Consider the following 16,014-nt stretch of genomic DNA (forward strand, 5'->3'; position numbering starts at 1 on the left):
AAACTTCAGTAAGGCGTTAAACATTTTTGCATTGTAGACCAGAGCAGTAAGGATCAGACTGTTTTTCAGAATTATGGAAATCCTATTTTTTAGTCTTATATAATATTTTTTTAAATGTTTGGAAAGGTTTTTTCTTTTTAAGGAGGTAGCCTCTATTTAATATAACATTTAATGAGATTCCTGTCTTGCATTTCATTTGTTCAAGTATTTTTGAGTGCTTCTTAAAGACTAGCACCATGTTTTCTGTCCAAGTTATTGAAGGTTGGTGTATATTTTTTTAGATGCTAAAAAAGATTTTTGATACTATTTTAAAATTCTCATAATAATCCACTTTTATTTCTAGGTGTCTCAGACATAAATTCAAAGCACTGGGCAAATCATGAGCACAAAACAGTCAATAAAGTTACTGTGGTTGGAGGTGGAGAACTGGGAATTGCCTGCACATTAGCAATCTCAGCAAAGGTACGTAAGCACAGTGGTTATAAATCCATCTATCATATTGCTACACTTTTAAGCAGTGTGTGTTTAACATATAAGAAATAATGGCTTCATCTTGTCATGTGGGAAAACCTCACTTTGCCTTCAAATATATTTAGTAAGTTGGCAAAAAAAAAAAAAAAAGCTGAAAGCTCTCATCAGGGATATTGCTTCTTAATTAGTACTTAGTCACAGAATAGGCTTTAAAAAAGTGACTTGAACAATCGGCTCATCATCCTATCCAAGGGAAACCTCAACGTGACATTTATCCCACTTAGTCACAAATTCCTTTGTGTTTTCTGAGTCATGCCGCTTTAATTAAACTCTTATTTAATATAATACTTAATTTTAGCTTTTTCTAAAATTAACATTTTTTTCTTGAAGATTGCCTTTTCTGGTGTAATAACTCCACTTTCTCTTAGGATCGTAGTTTCTGAGTGGATATTTTACACTAGTTTGCAATTTGTTTATTTTTCCATCACTCCTTTTTACTAGATCTTTGGTATATAAATTATTTGCAGAAAGGCTTACATTCCCTTCCAGAGAGGTTCAGAAGACGCTCCAGGGTCCCAGTAGCATGGTAACAGCGTGTCTGTCATTTCAAGATGTAGCCCACAGAATAGCTGTCCCTCTCTGTTTATTTGGTAGCTGGAGTTTCATTTTTTCTTTTCTATTAAAATTTGATTGTTTGCCATCTAAATTCTTCCCTTCTTATTTCAGACTCACATGTCTTGGAGATAGGTTCTACTTTAGCAAGTAATTAAAGTGTATCCAGGGAGCTAGAAAATTTTAAAAGCTGGCTGCACAGAATAACATATGCTAACTTTTGACTTCGTTTCATCTCCACCCTCCATGTGAATACACTATTCCCTCTTAATTGGAATTGGAATTTGAATTGTTTTCAGTTCTTTTGTTACTAAACAGAATGCTTCCATAAACATTGCCTTACAAGTTGCTTATTTTCTCCTCTGAATTTTCTTTTAGGTACACATAGTCTCAAAAACAGTACTAGTGAGTCAGGGCACGAATGGTCTTTGTGGGACTTAACTACATATTGCTAGATTGCGCTTCAGAAAGGCAGAACTAATTTATGCTGCTGATAACAGTGTGCACATCAGCCTGATTTTTGACATTCCTAGCAGTACTGAGTTTTATCAATTTTATTTGGTTTTGGTAAGTACAAGAAGGTCCCTTAAAGTCATGTTCCTTCAGCTGTTAGAAGAGTCTCACTATCAGTATTCCTTTGTCTGTAAGCTGTCTAAATGGAAGTCTTTTCCCATTTTTCTTTATAAACATTAATATTTGGATACAAGGTACAATATATAAAATATTATGATACAATAGTAGTCATAATAGTGTCGGTTGTGGTGGTAGCAGCGGTAACTAGCGTTTACTGAATGCTTATTAAGTGCCAGGCACTCAGCTAAACACTTGACTTATTTTTACAACAGCCTTGTGGGTTAGATGTTATGGTTACTGCCAATTTACAAATGAAGGCAGAGGGAGATTACGCAGCTTGCCCTAAGTCACACTGTTAATAAATGGGGGCAGGATTTGAAGTGAAGCAGTCTTATTTATAGAGCCTGTATTCTAAATCTTTACTGTCAGCATGTGACTTTCAGACCCGCAGCATTGGCAACATCTGAGATCTTCTTAGAATTACATTATCTCAGGCCCCACCCCAGACCTATGGAAGTAAATCTGCATTTAACAACCCCCCCCCCCCACCATGTCCATGTGCTGCACTGATCTACTGAATGCTGATCCCTTAAGGCTTGGGAAGTTCTTCTCTAAACCATTATGTTATACTGCTGTTGTTTACCATTATTGCAATAATGCCATAATAATGCTATAATAATATATAATGCTATAATAATATAACAATACCATTATTGCTGTTGTTGTTACTGATGGACATTTAAGTTGTGTCTTGTCTTTTGAAAACCTTATACATGGGGTGCCCGGGTGGCTCAGTCGTTTAAGCGTCCAGCTTCAGCTTGGGTCATGATCTCACCATTCATGGGTTTGGGCCCCGTGTCAGGCTCTGGCTGACAGCTCAGAGCCTGGAGCCTGCTCAGATTCTGTGTCTCCTTCTCTCTCGGCCCCTCTTCTGCTTGCTCTCTCTCTCTCTCAAAAATAAATAAACATTAAAAAAAAAAAAGAAAACCTTATACATAATGTATCCTTTTACACATGTACTAATAAACTTGTTGGATAATTTCTATAAATGAGATAGATGGATTAAATGAATTACTATGTTTTTAAATTTTGATAGAACTTGTCAAATTATCCTCCATATCAATTATACCAGTTTATTCTCATACCCACAGTGTGTGAGGATGCCTGTTTTCCCCACACTTTTGATGCTTAACTTTTGGATCTTTGCATGTCTCATAAATGAAGATGGTAACTCATAGTTTTGTTTCTTTCTTTTTTTTTTTTTACATTCATCTTATGAGTGTGGCTGACAATAATGAAATTAGTAGGTACAGTTTAGAAAGGACTGCTCTCTGCCAGCTCTGTGTCACAGAATTAATCTTCATAACCCCATGAAGTAAGGCCAAGTTCAGTGACTTGCCCAGTGTGACAGAGCTAATGAGTACTGTTGCTTTTCTTTTGTCCTTTCTGCTTGATAGTCTGCTGGATCCCTGGGTACTCTTGCTTCTGCACTCTAATATAGGAAAGATCCTCAAACCGCTTACCACGTGAGAAAAAGACCTTTCACAAAGGTAACCTAATTCTGAGGAGTTTCTATGCCATCATTTACATGGTACCCAGGGAGCCATTGACAAGCATATGTAGTGTTTTCCTTTTCCTTCTTTCTTTTTTTTTTTTTTAATATTATTTTTGGGAAGGCGCAAGTGTGGGAGGCACAGAGAGAGAGGGACAGAGGATCCGAAGTGGGCTCTGAGCTGACAGCAGCAACCCCGATGTGAGGCTTGAATTCACGAACCACAAGATCATGACCTGAGCTGAAATTGGATGCTCAACTGACTGAGCCACCCAGGTGCTCCTGGACTGTTTTCCACAAGATTTCTGAGGAGAGTTCTACATGATAATAGGATTTTATTTTAGATATATGGCTATTACCCTTTTTTTTTTTTAAAGAGAAACTTGGCATTAGTATTGACTTTCATGCTAGAAATGAGGCGCTAAAATAGACCCAAAAATCACTCTTAAGTACTTTCAGAATGGAAATTGTGACATCAAAATGAAAACATAAACTCAAGAACGACAGCAAATATATTGAGTGCACCAAGTCATCTTTATTACGCATTGTTCCATCAAAGGAAACCTGCCGTCTGTGACCTCTTAGTTAAGTCCTGCTAGATCCCAGTTTTCAGTCAAGCCTAAAGGATTACATTACTCAAGTTCATAGTAATTTCTTGCTTACAAGTCCCTTTTATTGCTGTCGTGTTATCTTTCCTTCATGAGAGAACATTTTAGGCCCATGCATTCTCCTTTAGCTTCACTTCTAAATGAACTGAAATTGAGTAACTGGCTGTGTTTGTGTAATGCTGTATGTTCTTTTTGTTATTGTACTGTACAGGGCATTGCAGACAGACTGGTCCTCTTGGACCTCTCAGAAGAGACGAAAGGAGGAGTGATGGACCTTGACATCTTTAACCTGCCTAATGTGGAGATCAGCAAAGGTCTGGTTATTCTGCTTAATAGATCTTTGCCTCATTTGCTCTCGTATTTGAGTCCTAGAATTGTTTTAGTATATATATTTTTTAGAACAGTTTTAAGTTCACAACAACATTGAACAAAAAGTTTCCTGTATATCCCTTACCCCCACACATGGGAAGGCTCCCCTGTTATCAACGTCCCCCACCAGAATGGCACAATTGATAAGCCTACCTTGATACATCATTATCATCCCAAATCTGTAGTTTACATAAAGGTTCACTCTTGGTGTTGTGCTTTCTGTGGATACGGACAAATCTATAATGACATGTATTTACCATTATAGTATTTTTCACTACCCCCAAAATCCTCTGTGCCTTGAGTCTTAGAATTTTAATGCTAAAAAGCACATTAAGGGGCGCCTGGGTGGCTCAGTCGGTTGAGGGTCCGACTTCGGCTCAGGTCATGATCTTGTGGTCCGTGAGTTCGAGCCCCACGTCGGGCTCTGTGCTGACAGCTCAGAGCCTGGAGCCTGCTTCGGATTCTGTTGTCTCCCTCTCTCTCTGCCCCTCCCCTGCTCTTGTTCTGTCTCTCTCTGTCAAAAATAAATAAACATTAAAAAGAAATTTTAAAAAGCACATTAAGGTTCATCTAGTCGAAGCTCCTCATTTTACATATTGGAAAACTAAGATTCACATAAATGAAATGACTTACCCTAATTCATACAGAGATTGTAATTGATTAAATTAAAAAGAATTCAGATGAGCAAATAGCATTCTGATTGGTCAGAAGGATTTATTCTGTCTTTGTCTTATACTACAGTATAAATTTGTTTTCTTTGATTGCTTCCATTCTCATAATATATTGGTTAAGAGCACTGGATTTAGAGTTAGACAGATAGGAGTTTGCATCCTAGCTCTGCCACATTATAGTTCTGACATTTTTCAGGTTATATAACCTCTCAAAGTTCAGTTTTATCATCTGTAGAGTGAGAATAATACCTACCGCTTGGCATATGGGAAAGTGTTCAACCAAGATTTTAAAAAAATTCACATCACTTTCACTAAAAATATATTGTTAAAATAAGTTTTAATAAGAACAAAAGGATTTTGTATCATTAATAAATAAATTTTTAAATGTTAGGAAAGTGTTTTATCTCATCTTTTTTATTTAAAAATTTATTTTATAACATACATGATGTATTTGTGCAGACATATATGTAGGTAAATACCATATTTGGGGATGTGGGCTTAAAAAACATTTTTTTTTTAATGTTTATTTATTTTTGAGAGAGACAGAGACAGAATGCGAGTGGGTTGGGACAGAGAGAGAGGGAGACACAGAATCCGAAACAGGCTCCAGGCTTTGAGCTGTCAGCACAGAGCCCGACATGGGGCTCGAACTCACGAGCTGAAGTTGGACCCTCAACCAACTGAGCCACCCAGGCGCCCCAAAAATATTTTTTTACTAGAGATGCATGATCAAAAAATTTGGTAGACCAGGATATTGCCAAAGTCAAGTTGTAATATGTTATAATTGTTTGGCTTTCCTTGACAATATTTAAAAAAAAAAACAAAACTCAAGATTGTGTCACAAGCCTGAATGTACTTAAGAACAACAGCGGGTGAGAAAAGTTGAAATTATACCTACAGGTTATAAAAATTGGGTGTATTAGTTGGAGTAAGCCTCTGGATCTCTGTATAGGGTACAACGAGTTCATTTTCCTTCTCTGGAAAGAGTGCAGTATTTGCATTACTGATCCTTTTGTAGGCTTCATATAGAGGATCCCTTGGGGAGCTGGAAATTCTCTGTCATTTCCAAGTACTAAAGTTCTTCAGGGACCTCTTAACTCTTCCAAATCACTTCAGGAGACTTTAATACATGGACCCTAGAGGTTGTGAGGCCTTTTAGGACCTCACAATTGTTTCTTCCTGTGTGTCTCATTAACCATCAATTACAATTGTTTCACATAATTGAAAGGATAGAATCCTCGGAGGAGATGTATAGTGTGTGGTGTTTGCCACCAAGTAGGGAATGTCAAATGAGCCCACACCATCTTGGGGACAACTTTCATGTTCCCCTTGTTAATTTGGTTATATATTCCTGATAACACTGAATTTAATCACTATTACATGAAGAATTTTAAATATAATGTTAACTAACATCTCATAAATACATTCCATAATATGGAGAGAAGTATATTAATAATTTTGGGAAATTAAAGTCAATAGTTTGGAAATTTGAGGAATGCTCCATCATGGCAGGTATCGATGACTGCAACCGGCCATCCTAGAGTTGTGCTTTGGCTCCATTTGGACTTTTTCAAAATAGCTATTAAAACATTTGGAGGAGGAATACACATATAACCAGGTGAGCATGCAAATACATATGCATATATACACAAACAGTTATGCTTGTGTATGCGTAGACTAACTCTGGAGAAATACAGAGAAATTATTAAGAGTCGTTGCTTCAGGAGTCAGATGGGAAACTGTTCTGCACTTGTTTTAATATTTTCATTCCTTTATTTTTATTTTGTGCTGAAATACATATAACGTAAAATTTATCGATAGTGACATTTAGGGCATTCATAGTGTTCCACAGCCATTACCACTATCTAGTTCTAGAACATTTTCATCGTCTCAAAAGGAAACCGTGTACACATTAAGCAATCACTCCCCATTTTCCCTCTCCCCAGGCTCTGGCAGCCGTCAGTCTGCTATGTGGATTTGCCTATTCTAAATATTTCGTATAAATGGAATCATACAATATGTGGCCTTTTGTATTTCGTTTCTTTCACTTAACATAATGTTTTCAAAATTCATCCACATCGTAGCATGTATCAGTACATCATTCTTTATATGGCTGAATAATACTCCATGGTATGGATGTACCACATTTTATTTGTCTGTTGTTATCAGTCGATGGACCTTTGGGCTGCATCTTTTTGCTGTTGTGAATAGTGCTGCAGTGAAAGTTTATGTACAAGTTTTTGTTTGAATAACTGTTTTCACTTGTTTTAGGTATAACCCAGAAGTAGAACTGCTGGCTCGTGGCAATTCTGTGTTTAAATTATTGGTGAATTAATCGTATGCTTTCAAAGATCTTTATTAACAGCACTTGTAGATCTAAATAGCTCTATTTCTTTGAATAGCTTCATAATATTTTGTCAGATGGGTATCTGTCTCCTGTTGGGAGATATTTAGTTTGTTTTTGTGGGGGTTTTTTGTGCTTACAAATAATAGTGAAGAGAACATTGTAATGCAAAAATTTTAGTGTACTTCCCTAACTAGCTGGATAAAGTAGAATTACTGGGTCAAAAGATACGTGTTTTTAAAATTTATATTGCTAAAATTGTTCCCCAAAAAGTTGTACCAATTAATACTCTGATCAACAGTATATAAGTACTCCTTTTTCCTTTCTCTTGATTACTTTTATCCTATATTAAATATAGCTAATTGGATCATTGTCCTATATTTTGATCATGGTTATTATGTTTATTATATTATCATGTTTACTATTAGTTTATCTGTTATCTCTTAATAATAATAGTTGCCATTTTTTAAGGAATTAGTAATATATGCTAGATACTTTACATATATTCACACACTGTTACTTTTCTTATTTTATTTATTTAAAAATTTTTTTTAATTTTTATTTTTGAGACGGAGACAGAGCATGAGTGGGGGAGGGGCAGAGAGAGAGGGAGACACAGAATCTGAAACAGGCTCAAGGCTCTGAGCTGTCAGCCCAGAGCCCAATGTGAGGCTCGAACCCATGACCTGAGTCAAAGTTGGACGCTTAACCGACTGAGCCACCCAGGTGCCCCATTCTTACTTTATTTTATAGGTGACTCAGAGAGATTGTGGCTTAAGACATGCAGTTAGTAAGAGGCTAAATTTAGGATTTCAATTGTAAGTTTGTTACCAGTTTTACATGATTCACTCCAGAAATAGTCTGTGTATATACAAACATAAATGTTTGTGTGTATGGATATATGCATGCTTATGCATGGAGAAAAAAGTGTTCAGTAGTTGTAAATTTAAAAATAATGTGTTGTTGGGGCACCTGGGTGGCTCAGTTGGTTAAACATCTGACTCTTGATTTTAGCTGAGGTCATGATTTCACAGTTTGGTTTGTAGGATGGGATCAAGCCCCATGTTGGGCTCTGTGCTGACTGCATGGGGCCTGTTTGGGATTCTCTCTCTCTCTCTCTCTCTCTCTCTCTCTCTCTGCCCCTCCCCCACTCATGCATGTGTGCATACTCTCTCAAAATAAAAAACATTTAAAAATAAATAAAAAATAAAGTGTTGTTGACATATGCAGTAAAGCAAAATATGCTCAATAGCCAGTGGTTCGTAAAACATGGCTTGTGGGCTAATCTCTTATATCAGAACCACCTTAAAATTACAGATGCCTGGCGTCCACCCTAGGCTATGGATCCCGAATTTCTAGGAGTGGAGCCTGGGAATCTACATTTTAGATAAGTAGCTCAGGTAATTCTTATACTCATTAAAGTGTTCTAAAAATTATAAGTAGTGACATTATTGCAGATTGTGGAATCAGCACAGGGGACTACGACCAGCATTTGATAAAAATTAACTAGAATAGAAAATATCAGAGTAGTATTAAGGGTATTTTCTGTAATGTTTTTGCTTTGTATATATACATATGCATATATTATGTCTTGGGTTGCAATAGAAAACGTATTTCATAGCATGTCCATCTCATGGCATGGGTCACAATCAAATTTTTGAAATTCACTGTATTGAAATAAAGAATCTTGACTGAAGCCCTTTTTTTGCCTCCTTTCACCCTTTACACTTACCTCAGATAAATACTTCTTCATTAGCCTCAACATGCCCTTCATACTTAACCTTGAGTCACCTTTTCTCTGGGAAACCTTCCAGAGTAATCCTAATGCCAAATCACTTATTACTCTTCATGATTTTAGTATTGATATTGAAATTTATGTTGTATCATTTTTTTCTCTTCCTGAGACATTTTATCAATAGATATACCTTTTATTTTTAAGAAAAGCCTCCCTAAAGATAGAGATGTGGCATAACGTACTTAGTTCATGGCTTTAGTTTGCCACATATAGTAAATCTTAGAAAGTTTCAGTGTTGTTTCTATAGCTCCAAACCCAGACCACTGTGGAAGTAATTGTTAAAGGCACTCACTTGAACCTAGCAGTGATTTCCTACCTTATTTTTTAATAGGAGTATTCTTGTATAACATTAAAAAAAAAAAGTCTACCTCTATTCATCAGACAAAAATATCCCTTCCAGTCATTGACTGAAATAATGCCCAAAGCTACTGAGAAGTCATTCTTTGGTAGTTCCCTCCCCTGCCAACATAGGAAGATTTTTAGTAGCTATCAACTTAACACAATTTCTAAATTAAGGGTCATCATCATTTCTAAAATTTTGTGTCCTAGAGAAAAATAATTTGAAAGGAACATATTTTTATGTAATTTTTATTACAGTTAGAATGGTTTAGCAATATACCAGAGAAATGAAAATATTTGTACTGTCTCCAGTATATTCAGACTGATATACTAAGCTAGAATACTTCAGTGAGGTCTCCACAGCATTTGGACATTGTTATTTGATTGATTTTCCATGGTTTTGAATAAAATAATTCAGCAGTGGTTTAAAATCAATGTGTATTGGGGCGCCTGGGTGGCTCAGTCGGTTAAGCGTCCGACTTCGGCTCAGGTCATGATCTCACAGTCTGTGAGTTCGAGCCCCGCGTTGGGCTCTGTGCTGACAGCTCAGAGCCTGGAGCCCGTTTCAGATTCTGTGTCTCCCTCTCTCTCTGCCCCTCCCCTGTTCATGCTCTGTCTCTGTCTCAAAAATAAACATTAAAAAAAATAATAAATAAATAAATAAAAAAGTAAAATCAATGTGTATTTCATTCATCAACATCATCCTCATAATCTGAGAACAGTGGTATATCGGAGCATGAAATATTTGCTGGGTCTTTTGACATGCTTGATGATGGATTGATATCCCCTACTATAACTAAACAAGCACTGGTCTAGGGCCTGTTGTTTGGGAACCAGTGGCTTGGCAGGAAGGATGTAGTTTTTCTGGGCTACCTATGCAGCTGGGATAGAGGTAAGAGGTTTCTGTCCTGGAGGTCCAGATGCACCCCTGACCCAGGAGGAAACATCACTACGCTAATTAAGTAAGTGGTATAAAGTTAGGATTTGGAGCAGGCAATCTCACTCTGAAGCCCTCCATTCTAACCCTTGAGCCCTACTGTATTATATCTAGGGCAAGGACAATATGTCATTAACCTTGTGTTCTTAGGGCCTTGTATAATTATGCTTGGCATGACAGGAACCTTAGCAGAGGTATATTGAACTAATTGTTATTGAATAAACTTTTATTATGATCCTTAACCTTGTAAATGATATCATATCTTCACATAATTATGCTTAAGGTCCTTAACTTTCTTTACGACTGTACAATCTTTTTTCCCCATATTAAGTCAGCAACTTCTTTTAAACTTAATTTTATTTTTTATTTAAGTATAATTAACATACAGTGTTACATTAGTTTCACGTGTACAATATAGTGGTTCAACAATTCTATACATTTTTTAGTGTTCCTCAAGATAAGCTTACTCTTAACCACATTCACCTACTCTTACATCAAGATAAGCTTACTCTTAACCTACTTCACCGATTCCATCCACCGATCTCTGCTCTGGTAACCCTCTGTTTGTTCTTTGTAGTTAAGAGTATGATTTTTTTGTTTCTTTTCTTTGTTCATTTGCTTTGTTTCTTCAATTCTACATTTATCTTTCTCTGACTTATTTCACTTAGTATTATACCCTGTAAGTCCATCCATGTTATAAATGGCACGATTTCATCCTTTTATATAGCTGAGTGATATTCTATTGTGTGTGTGTTGTGTATATGTATGTGTGTGTGTATATATATGTGTGTGTGTATATGTATATATGTATACGTATATATGTGTGTATATATATGCATATATGTATATGTACATATGTATATGTATAGACACACACACACACACACACACACATATATATACAATCTTTATCCATTCATCTATTGATGGACACTTGAGTTGCTTCATGTCTTGACTACTGTAAATAATGCTGCAATAAATATAGATCCTTTTGAATTAGTGTTTTCTTTTTCTTTGGGTAAATACCTAGTGGTGGAATTACTAGATCATATGGTAAGTTTATTTTTAACTTTTTTGAGGAAGCTCCATACTAATTTTCCACAGTGACTGCACCAGTTCACATTCCCACCAACACTGAATGAGGGTTCCTTTTTTCTCCATGTCCTTGCGATGCTTATTATTTCTCATCTTTTTTATTTTAACCATTCTGACAAGTGCAAAGTAATATCTCTTTGTGGTTTTAATTTGCGTTTCCCTGCTGATGAGCAATGTTGAGCATCTCTTCATGTGTCTTGTTGGCCATCTGTATGTCTTCTTTGGAAAAATGTCTATTCTTGTCCTCTCCCTATTAATTGGATTGATGTGTTTTTTTTGGTGTCGAGTTGCATAAATTCTTAACGTGTATTTATTTTTGAGGGAGAGAGAGAGAGTGAGCAGGGGAGGGGCAGAGAGAAGAGGGAGACACGGAATCTGAGGCTGTCGACACAGAACCCTATGTGGGGCTTGAACTCATGAACCGTGAGATCATGACCTGAGCCAAAGTTGAACGCTTAACTGACTGAGCCACCCAGGTGCCCCAAGTTGCATAAATTCTTTGTATATTTTGGATATTAATGCTTTATCAGTTACATCATTTACAAATATCTTCTCCCATTCAGTAGGTTGCCTTTTTGTTTTGTTTTGTTGGTCATTTTCTTCACTGTGCAGAAACTTTTTATTTCGGTGTAGACCCAATAGCTTAATTTTGCTTTTGTTTCTCTTACTAGAAGAGATCTATCTAGAAAAATGTATCTGTGGCTGTTGTCAAAGAAATTACTGCTTATGTTTTCTTCTAGGAATTTTATGGTTTTATGTCTCACATTTAGGTCTTTAGTCCATTTAAAAAGGTTTTTTTAAGTTTATTTTGAGAGAGACAGAGATAGCACAAGTGGGGGAGGGGCAGAGAGAGAGGGAGAGAAAGAATCTCAAGCAGGCTCCGTGCTGCCGTGCAGAGCCTGACACGGGGCTTGAACTCACAAAACTGATTTCGTGACCTGGGCTGAAACCAAGAGTCAGACGCTTAACCAACTGAGCCACCCAGGCACCCCTGGTCTTTAATGCATTTTAAGTTTGTTTTTCTGTATGGTATAATAAAAGGGTCCAGGGGTGCCCTGGGGGCATGTAGCTGTTGCTAAGTATCTAGATCTTGGAGATGGAAAGATAAGTAAGACACAAACAGTGCCTGCTCTCACAGAGCTCATAACATGTTTAATGTAGTAGATAGTTAAACAGATATCTACCTAGCATGTGGTGAGTGAAGTGAGAAACATTCCAGCTAGAAAGAATTTGAGGGGCGCTTGGGTGCCTCAGTCGGTTAAGCATCCGATTCTTGGTTTTGGCTCAGGTCACGATCTCATGGTTTGTGAGTTTGAGCCCTGTGTCAGGCTCTGGACTGACAGCATGGAATCTGCTTGGGATTCTCTGTCACCCTCTCTCTCTGCCCTTCCCTGGCTCATGTGCATGCTGTCTCTCAAAAATAAATAAATAAATATAAAAAAAGAAAGAAAGAATTTGAGTAAAGTTCTTATCGGGAAAGTGAGAGAAACATGGTGGGGAAGAATAGGGACCAATTCTACTTAAGCCAAAGGTCTACCTAGGAGAGTACAAGAAATACTAGCTTCTAGGCTCAAAGGAAGAGAATAAAAGGCCTGGGAGCTTAGGAAACCTTATGGAGTAGGAAGCCTTTCTTGTACTTTTGAAATCCTTTTAGACAGCTACTACTTTATTTATTCATGAGGCAACCTTGAGGGCAAGGGTATATGTATCATTCAAAGTAGAGAAAGCTAAAGGGGGAAAGAAGATAAAATGATCCTCGCAAAATAGGTTGGGACCAAATTGTAAGATCATAAATTGAACTGTTCACTGGTAATTTGGTAATACGGACAAGTCACCTAATCTCTGTAAACATCAGTTTCCTCGTCTTTATGAGGGTTTGGGGCTCAGTTTCTAAACATAGCATGGTGCTTAACAGTACTGTACAGCCAGGCTGCCTGGGCTTGAATTCTGGGTCTGACACTTGCTAGCTCTACAACTGAGTAAATTACTCATCTGTGCCTCATATTCCTTGTCTGCAAAATGGGGGCTATGACCCCATAGTGTGTTGTAGATTAGATTAAATGAGTAAATACATAGAAAGCTCTGAGAATAGTACCTGGCATATAGAAGTGGTCTGGAAGTGTTAACTATATACCTTCCAACTCTTGAGGTTTTGACTCATCACCAGGTATCTACTCTAAATACTAGAACAGGAACTCCAACAGGAATTCCAACAGGAATTATTTAAGAGTACTCATGAAGAACCATCATTAAAATCCAGGACTCAGCTTTTGGATCTCCTATCCCCACAACAGCATCAGAATAGGAGCTAAACTTGGAAAGTACATTTCCCAGAGGATATATTGCACAAGTGTTTCCTTCTGAAACTGGTTTAGAGAGATGGCCGTAGGGGCTTAATTAAGAATATAAACACTGGAATCTACTCCTTGTCTCCCTGGGATGCTAATATTAATTTACAAATGTTGACTAATGCCATCTACTGTGTTATTTTTCTGTTGTCTCTGATGCTGATAAAGTCTGGCCGCTGTTTTGACATGTACTTAACTATAGAGCACATTGTGTAATAGAGAGTAATGTAGTTGTAAAATTGCATGTTGTGTGCTTCAGGATCAGAGGAGCGAACTCTAGAGAACAGCTTTTCTTAAGTCGTAACAGTTGCTTACCTAGTCCCATTGAAAGAGGAACCTAAAACCAAGGATACTGGCTTCAGTATAAGGAAAAGTCTGTAAAAAATGAGCTAAGACATTTTACCTTGATTTAAAGATTTTCTGACCATGTTTTTCCTCTTTCGAGTAGAATCCTTCATAAGTAAAACAGATAGAAGCAGAACTACTCTGCTTAGAGAAGTCAAAGTAAACAGCATGGAGCTGTGCCTACCAGCCTTCTTTCCACTTATTCCCACTCCTTCCACATGGCCTGTGAGTCACTGTCAAGGAACTCTAGGACTCCTAAACTCACAATTTAAAACTCAGTGACCTAATTGATTATAGGTTCATTTTGCCTATAGCACATTACTTATTTTTTGTAGGAAAGTTGTGCATTACAGAAAAAACTTAAGCCCTTGTTTTTAGCTTCTGAGTCCTGTACTTTATTTTCTTTATCCCCCTTTGTTCTCTTTCTCCCTTTGGGATACACTCTTGCTCTTAATCATCTTTCTGGAAGCAAACCTCAGCACTCTGTGTATTTCTATGGATATGGATTGATCTGGAGGCAAATATACCTAAAGGCTCTCCACTTGTAGAAAAGAATCAGAAAAACAAGAACAAGAACTTGACGAAAACCTAGATCTTGAGCTCAGACTGTTTCTTTTTATTCATTAGATTTGTCTGCCTCTGCTCATTCCAAGGTGGTGATCTTCACAGTCAACTCTTTGGGTAGTTCTCAGTCCTACCTTGATGTGGTACAAAGCAATGTGGATATGTTCAGAGCCCTTGTCCCAGCTCTGGGACACTATAGTCAACATGGTATCCTGCTTGTTGCATCTCAACCAGGTAAATAGTTTTATTTTTAATTACTGTGATGGTCCAGTGTATCAATATAATTGCCAGTACTGATAAAAGTCATAAAACTAGATTATAAAAGGGCAGATAGACAATTCAAATTGCTCTTATACTGAACAATACAGTACGTCCATATCCGGTCAACCAGTTACTTCTTATGACTGGCATTAACTAGAAGCTTTTACCTTAACTATTTTTTGTGACATATCACCATCATTCTGTTCCAGGTTGTTGGCCATGTCTCCTTCAGTGAGAAAATGGTTAAACACCAAAGAGAAAAATGCAGTGGCTTATATGAAAGATATTTTATTAATTCTAAAGTGTTGTAAAATGCTAGTGGGCGTGCCACTGTGTTTCTAACTTTTTGTATATTACAAAGTGTTTTGGGAACTGGTTTACTAAGAAAAAGAAATATTATCAAAGAATTGGGTGGTATCAAACTCAAATTGGTGAACAGAGTTTCTTAATGTTCCCAGTATATGGGTATGGTGTACATTTTGATTGTTTTTCTGTAGTAATTGTTTGAGGGACACTAGTCTCTTTAATTCCTGACATCCTTTTGGCATGGCAGAAAAAAGTAGTTGTGTTTTTGCTTGTTCATAATGTTGCACTGCATAGTGGGAGTATATGATCATTATTTTAATTTAAAAATAGAAATTCACCTTAAGATAGATATAAAAGAGCAGCGCCTAGGTGGCTCAGGGGGTTGAACATCTGACTCTTGGTTTTGGCTCGGGTCATGATCTTGTGATTTGTGAGTTTAAGTCTCGCATTGGGCTCCATGCTGGCGGCATGAGGCCTGCTTGGGATTCTGTCTCCCTCTCCTCTCTGCCCCTTCCCTGCTCACGCTCTCTTTCTCTCTCAAAAATAAATAAACATTTAAAAAAAAAATTTTTTAAAGAAAGGAAAAAAAGATATAAAAGAGAACTTGATCGATGAAAAACATTCTTTTCTGGCTTTCTATACCCAGTTTTCATCTTTCTTACTTAACTAGGAAAATATTTATTTTCCACTCTTAATTTATATTAAACAACAAAGTTATGTAAAATCATGTTGAAACCTGGTTAGTGTTTTTAATATACATTAAAAATGCCTCAAAGTGCATTTAGGACCTAAGAAAAATATGTAGAAGCTCTACTATGCTTATT

The 16,014-nt window shown here is 36.9% G+C and overlaps 1 protein-coding gene across 6 annotated transcripts in view; it reads left to right on the forward strand.

Moving 5' to 3' along the window:
• UEVLD (UEV and lactate/malate dehyrogenase domains) overlaps nucleotides 1-16,014 on the forward strand; it is a 55,188-nt gene that overhangs the window by 23,070 nt on the left and 16,104 nt on the right. For 4 of the 6 annotated variants that reach the window (XM_060606171.3, XM_060606173.3, XM_060606174.3 and 1 more), the window contains 3 exons: nucleotides 344-462; nucleotides 4,028-4,130; nucleotides 14,687-14,857. In XM_060606171.3, the coding sequence (XP_060462154.1) occupies nucleotides 344-462; nucleotides 4,028-4,130; nucleotides 14,687-14,857 (393 nt within the window). Of the gene's footprint in view, nucleotides 1-343; nucleotides 463-4,027; nucleotides 4,131-14,686; nucleotides 14,858-16,014 lie in introns of those variants that run through there. The other 2 variants (XM_078433296.1, XM_060606175.3) reach the window with 2 other exon arrangements.

This window comes from Panthera onca, chromosome D1, assembly GCF_046562875.1.
Source record: "Panthera onca isolate mPanOnc1 chromosome D1, mPanOnc1 haplotype 2, whole genome shotgun sequence".
Classification (NCBI taxonomy): Eukaryota; Metazoa; Chordata; class Mammalia; order Carnivora; family Felidae; genus Panthera; species Panthera onca.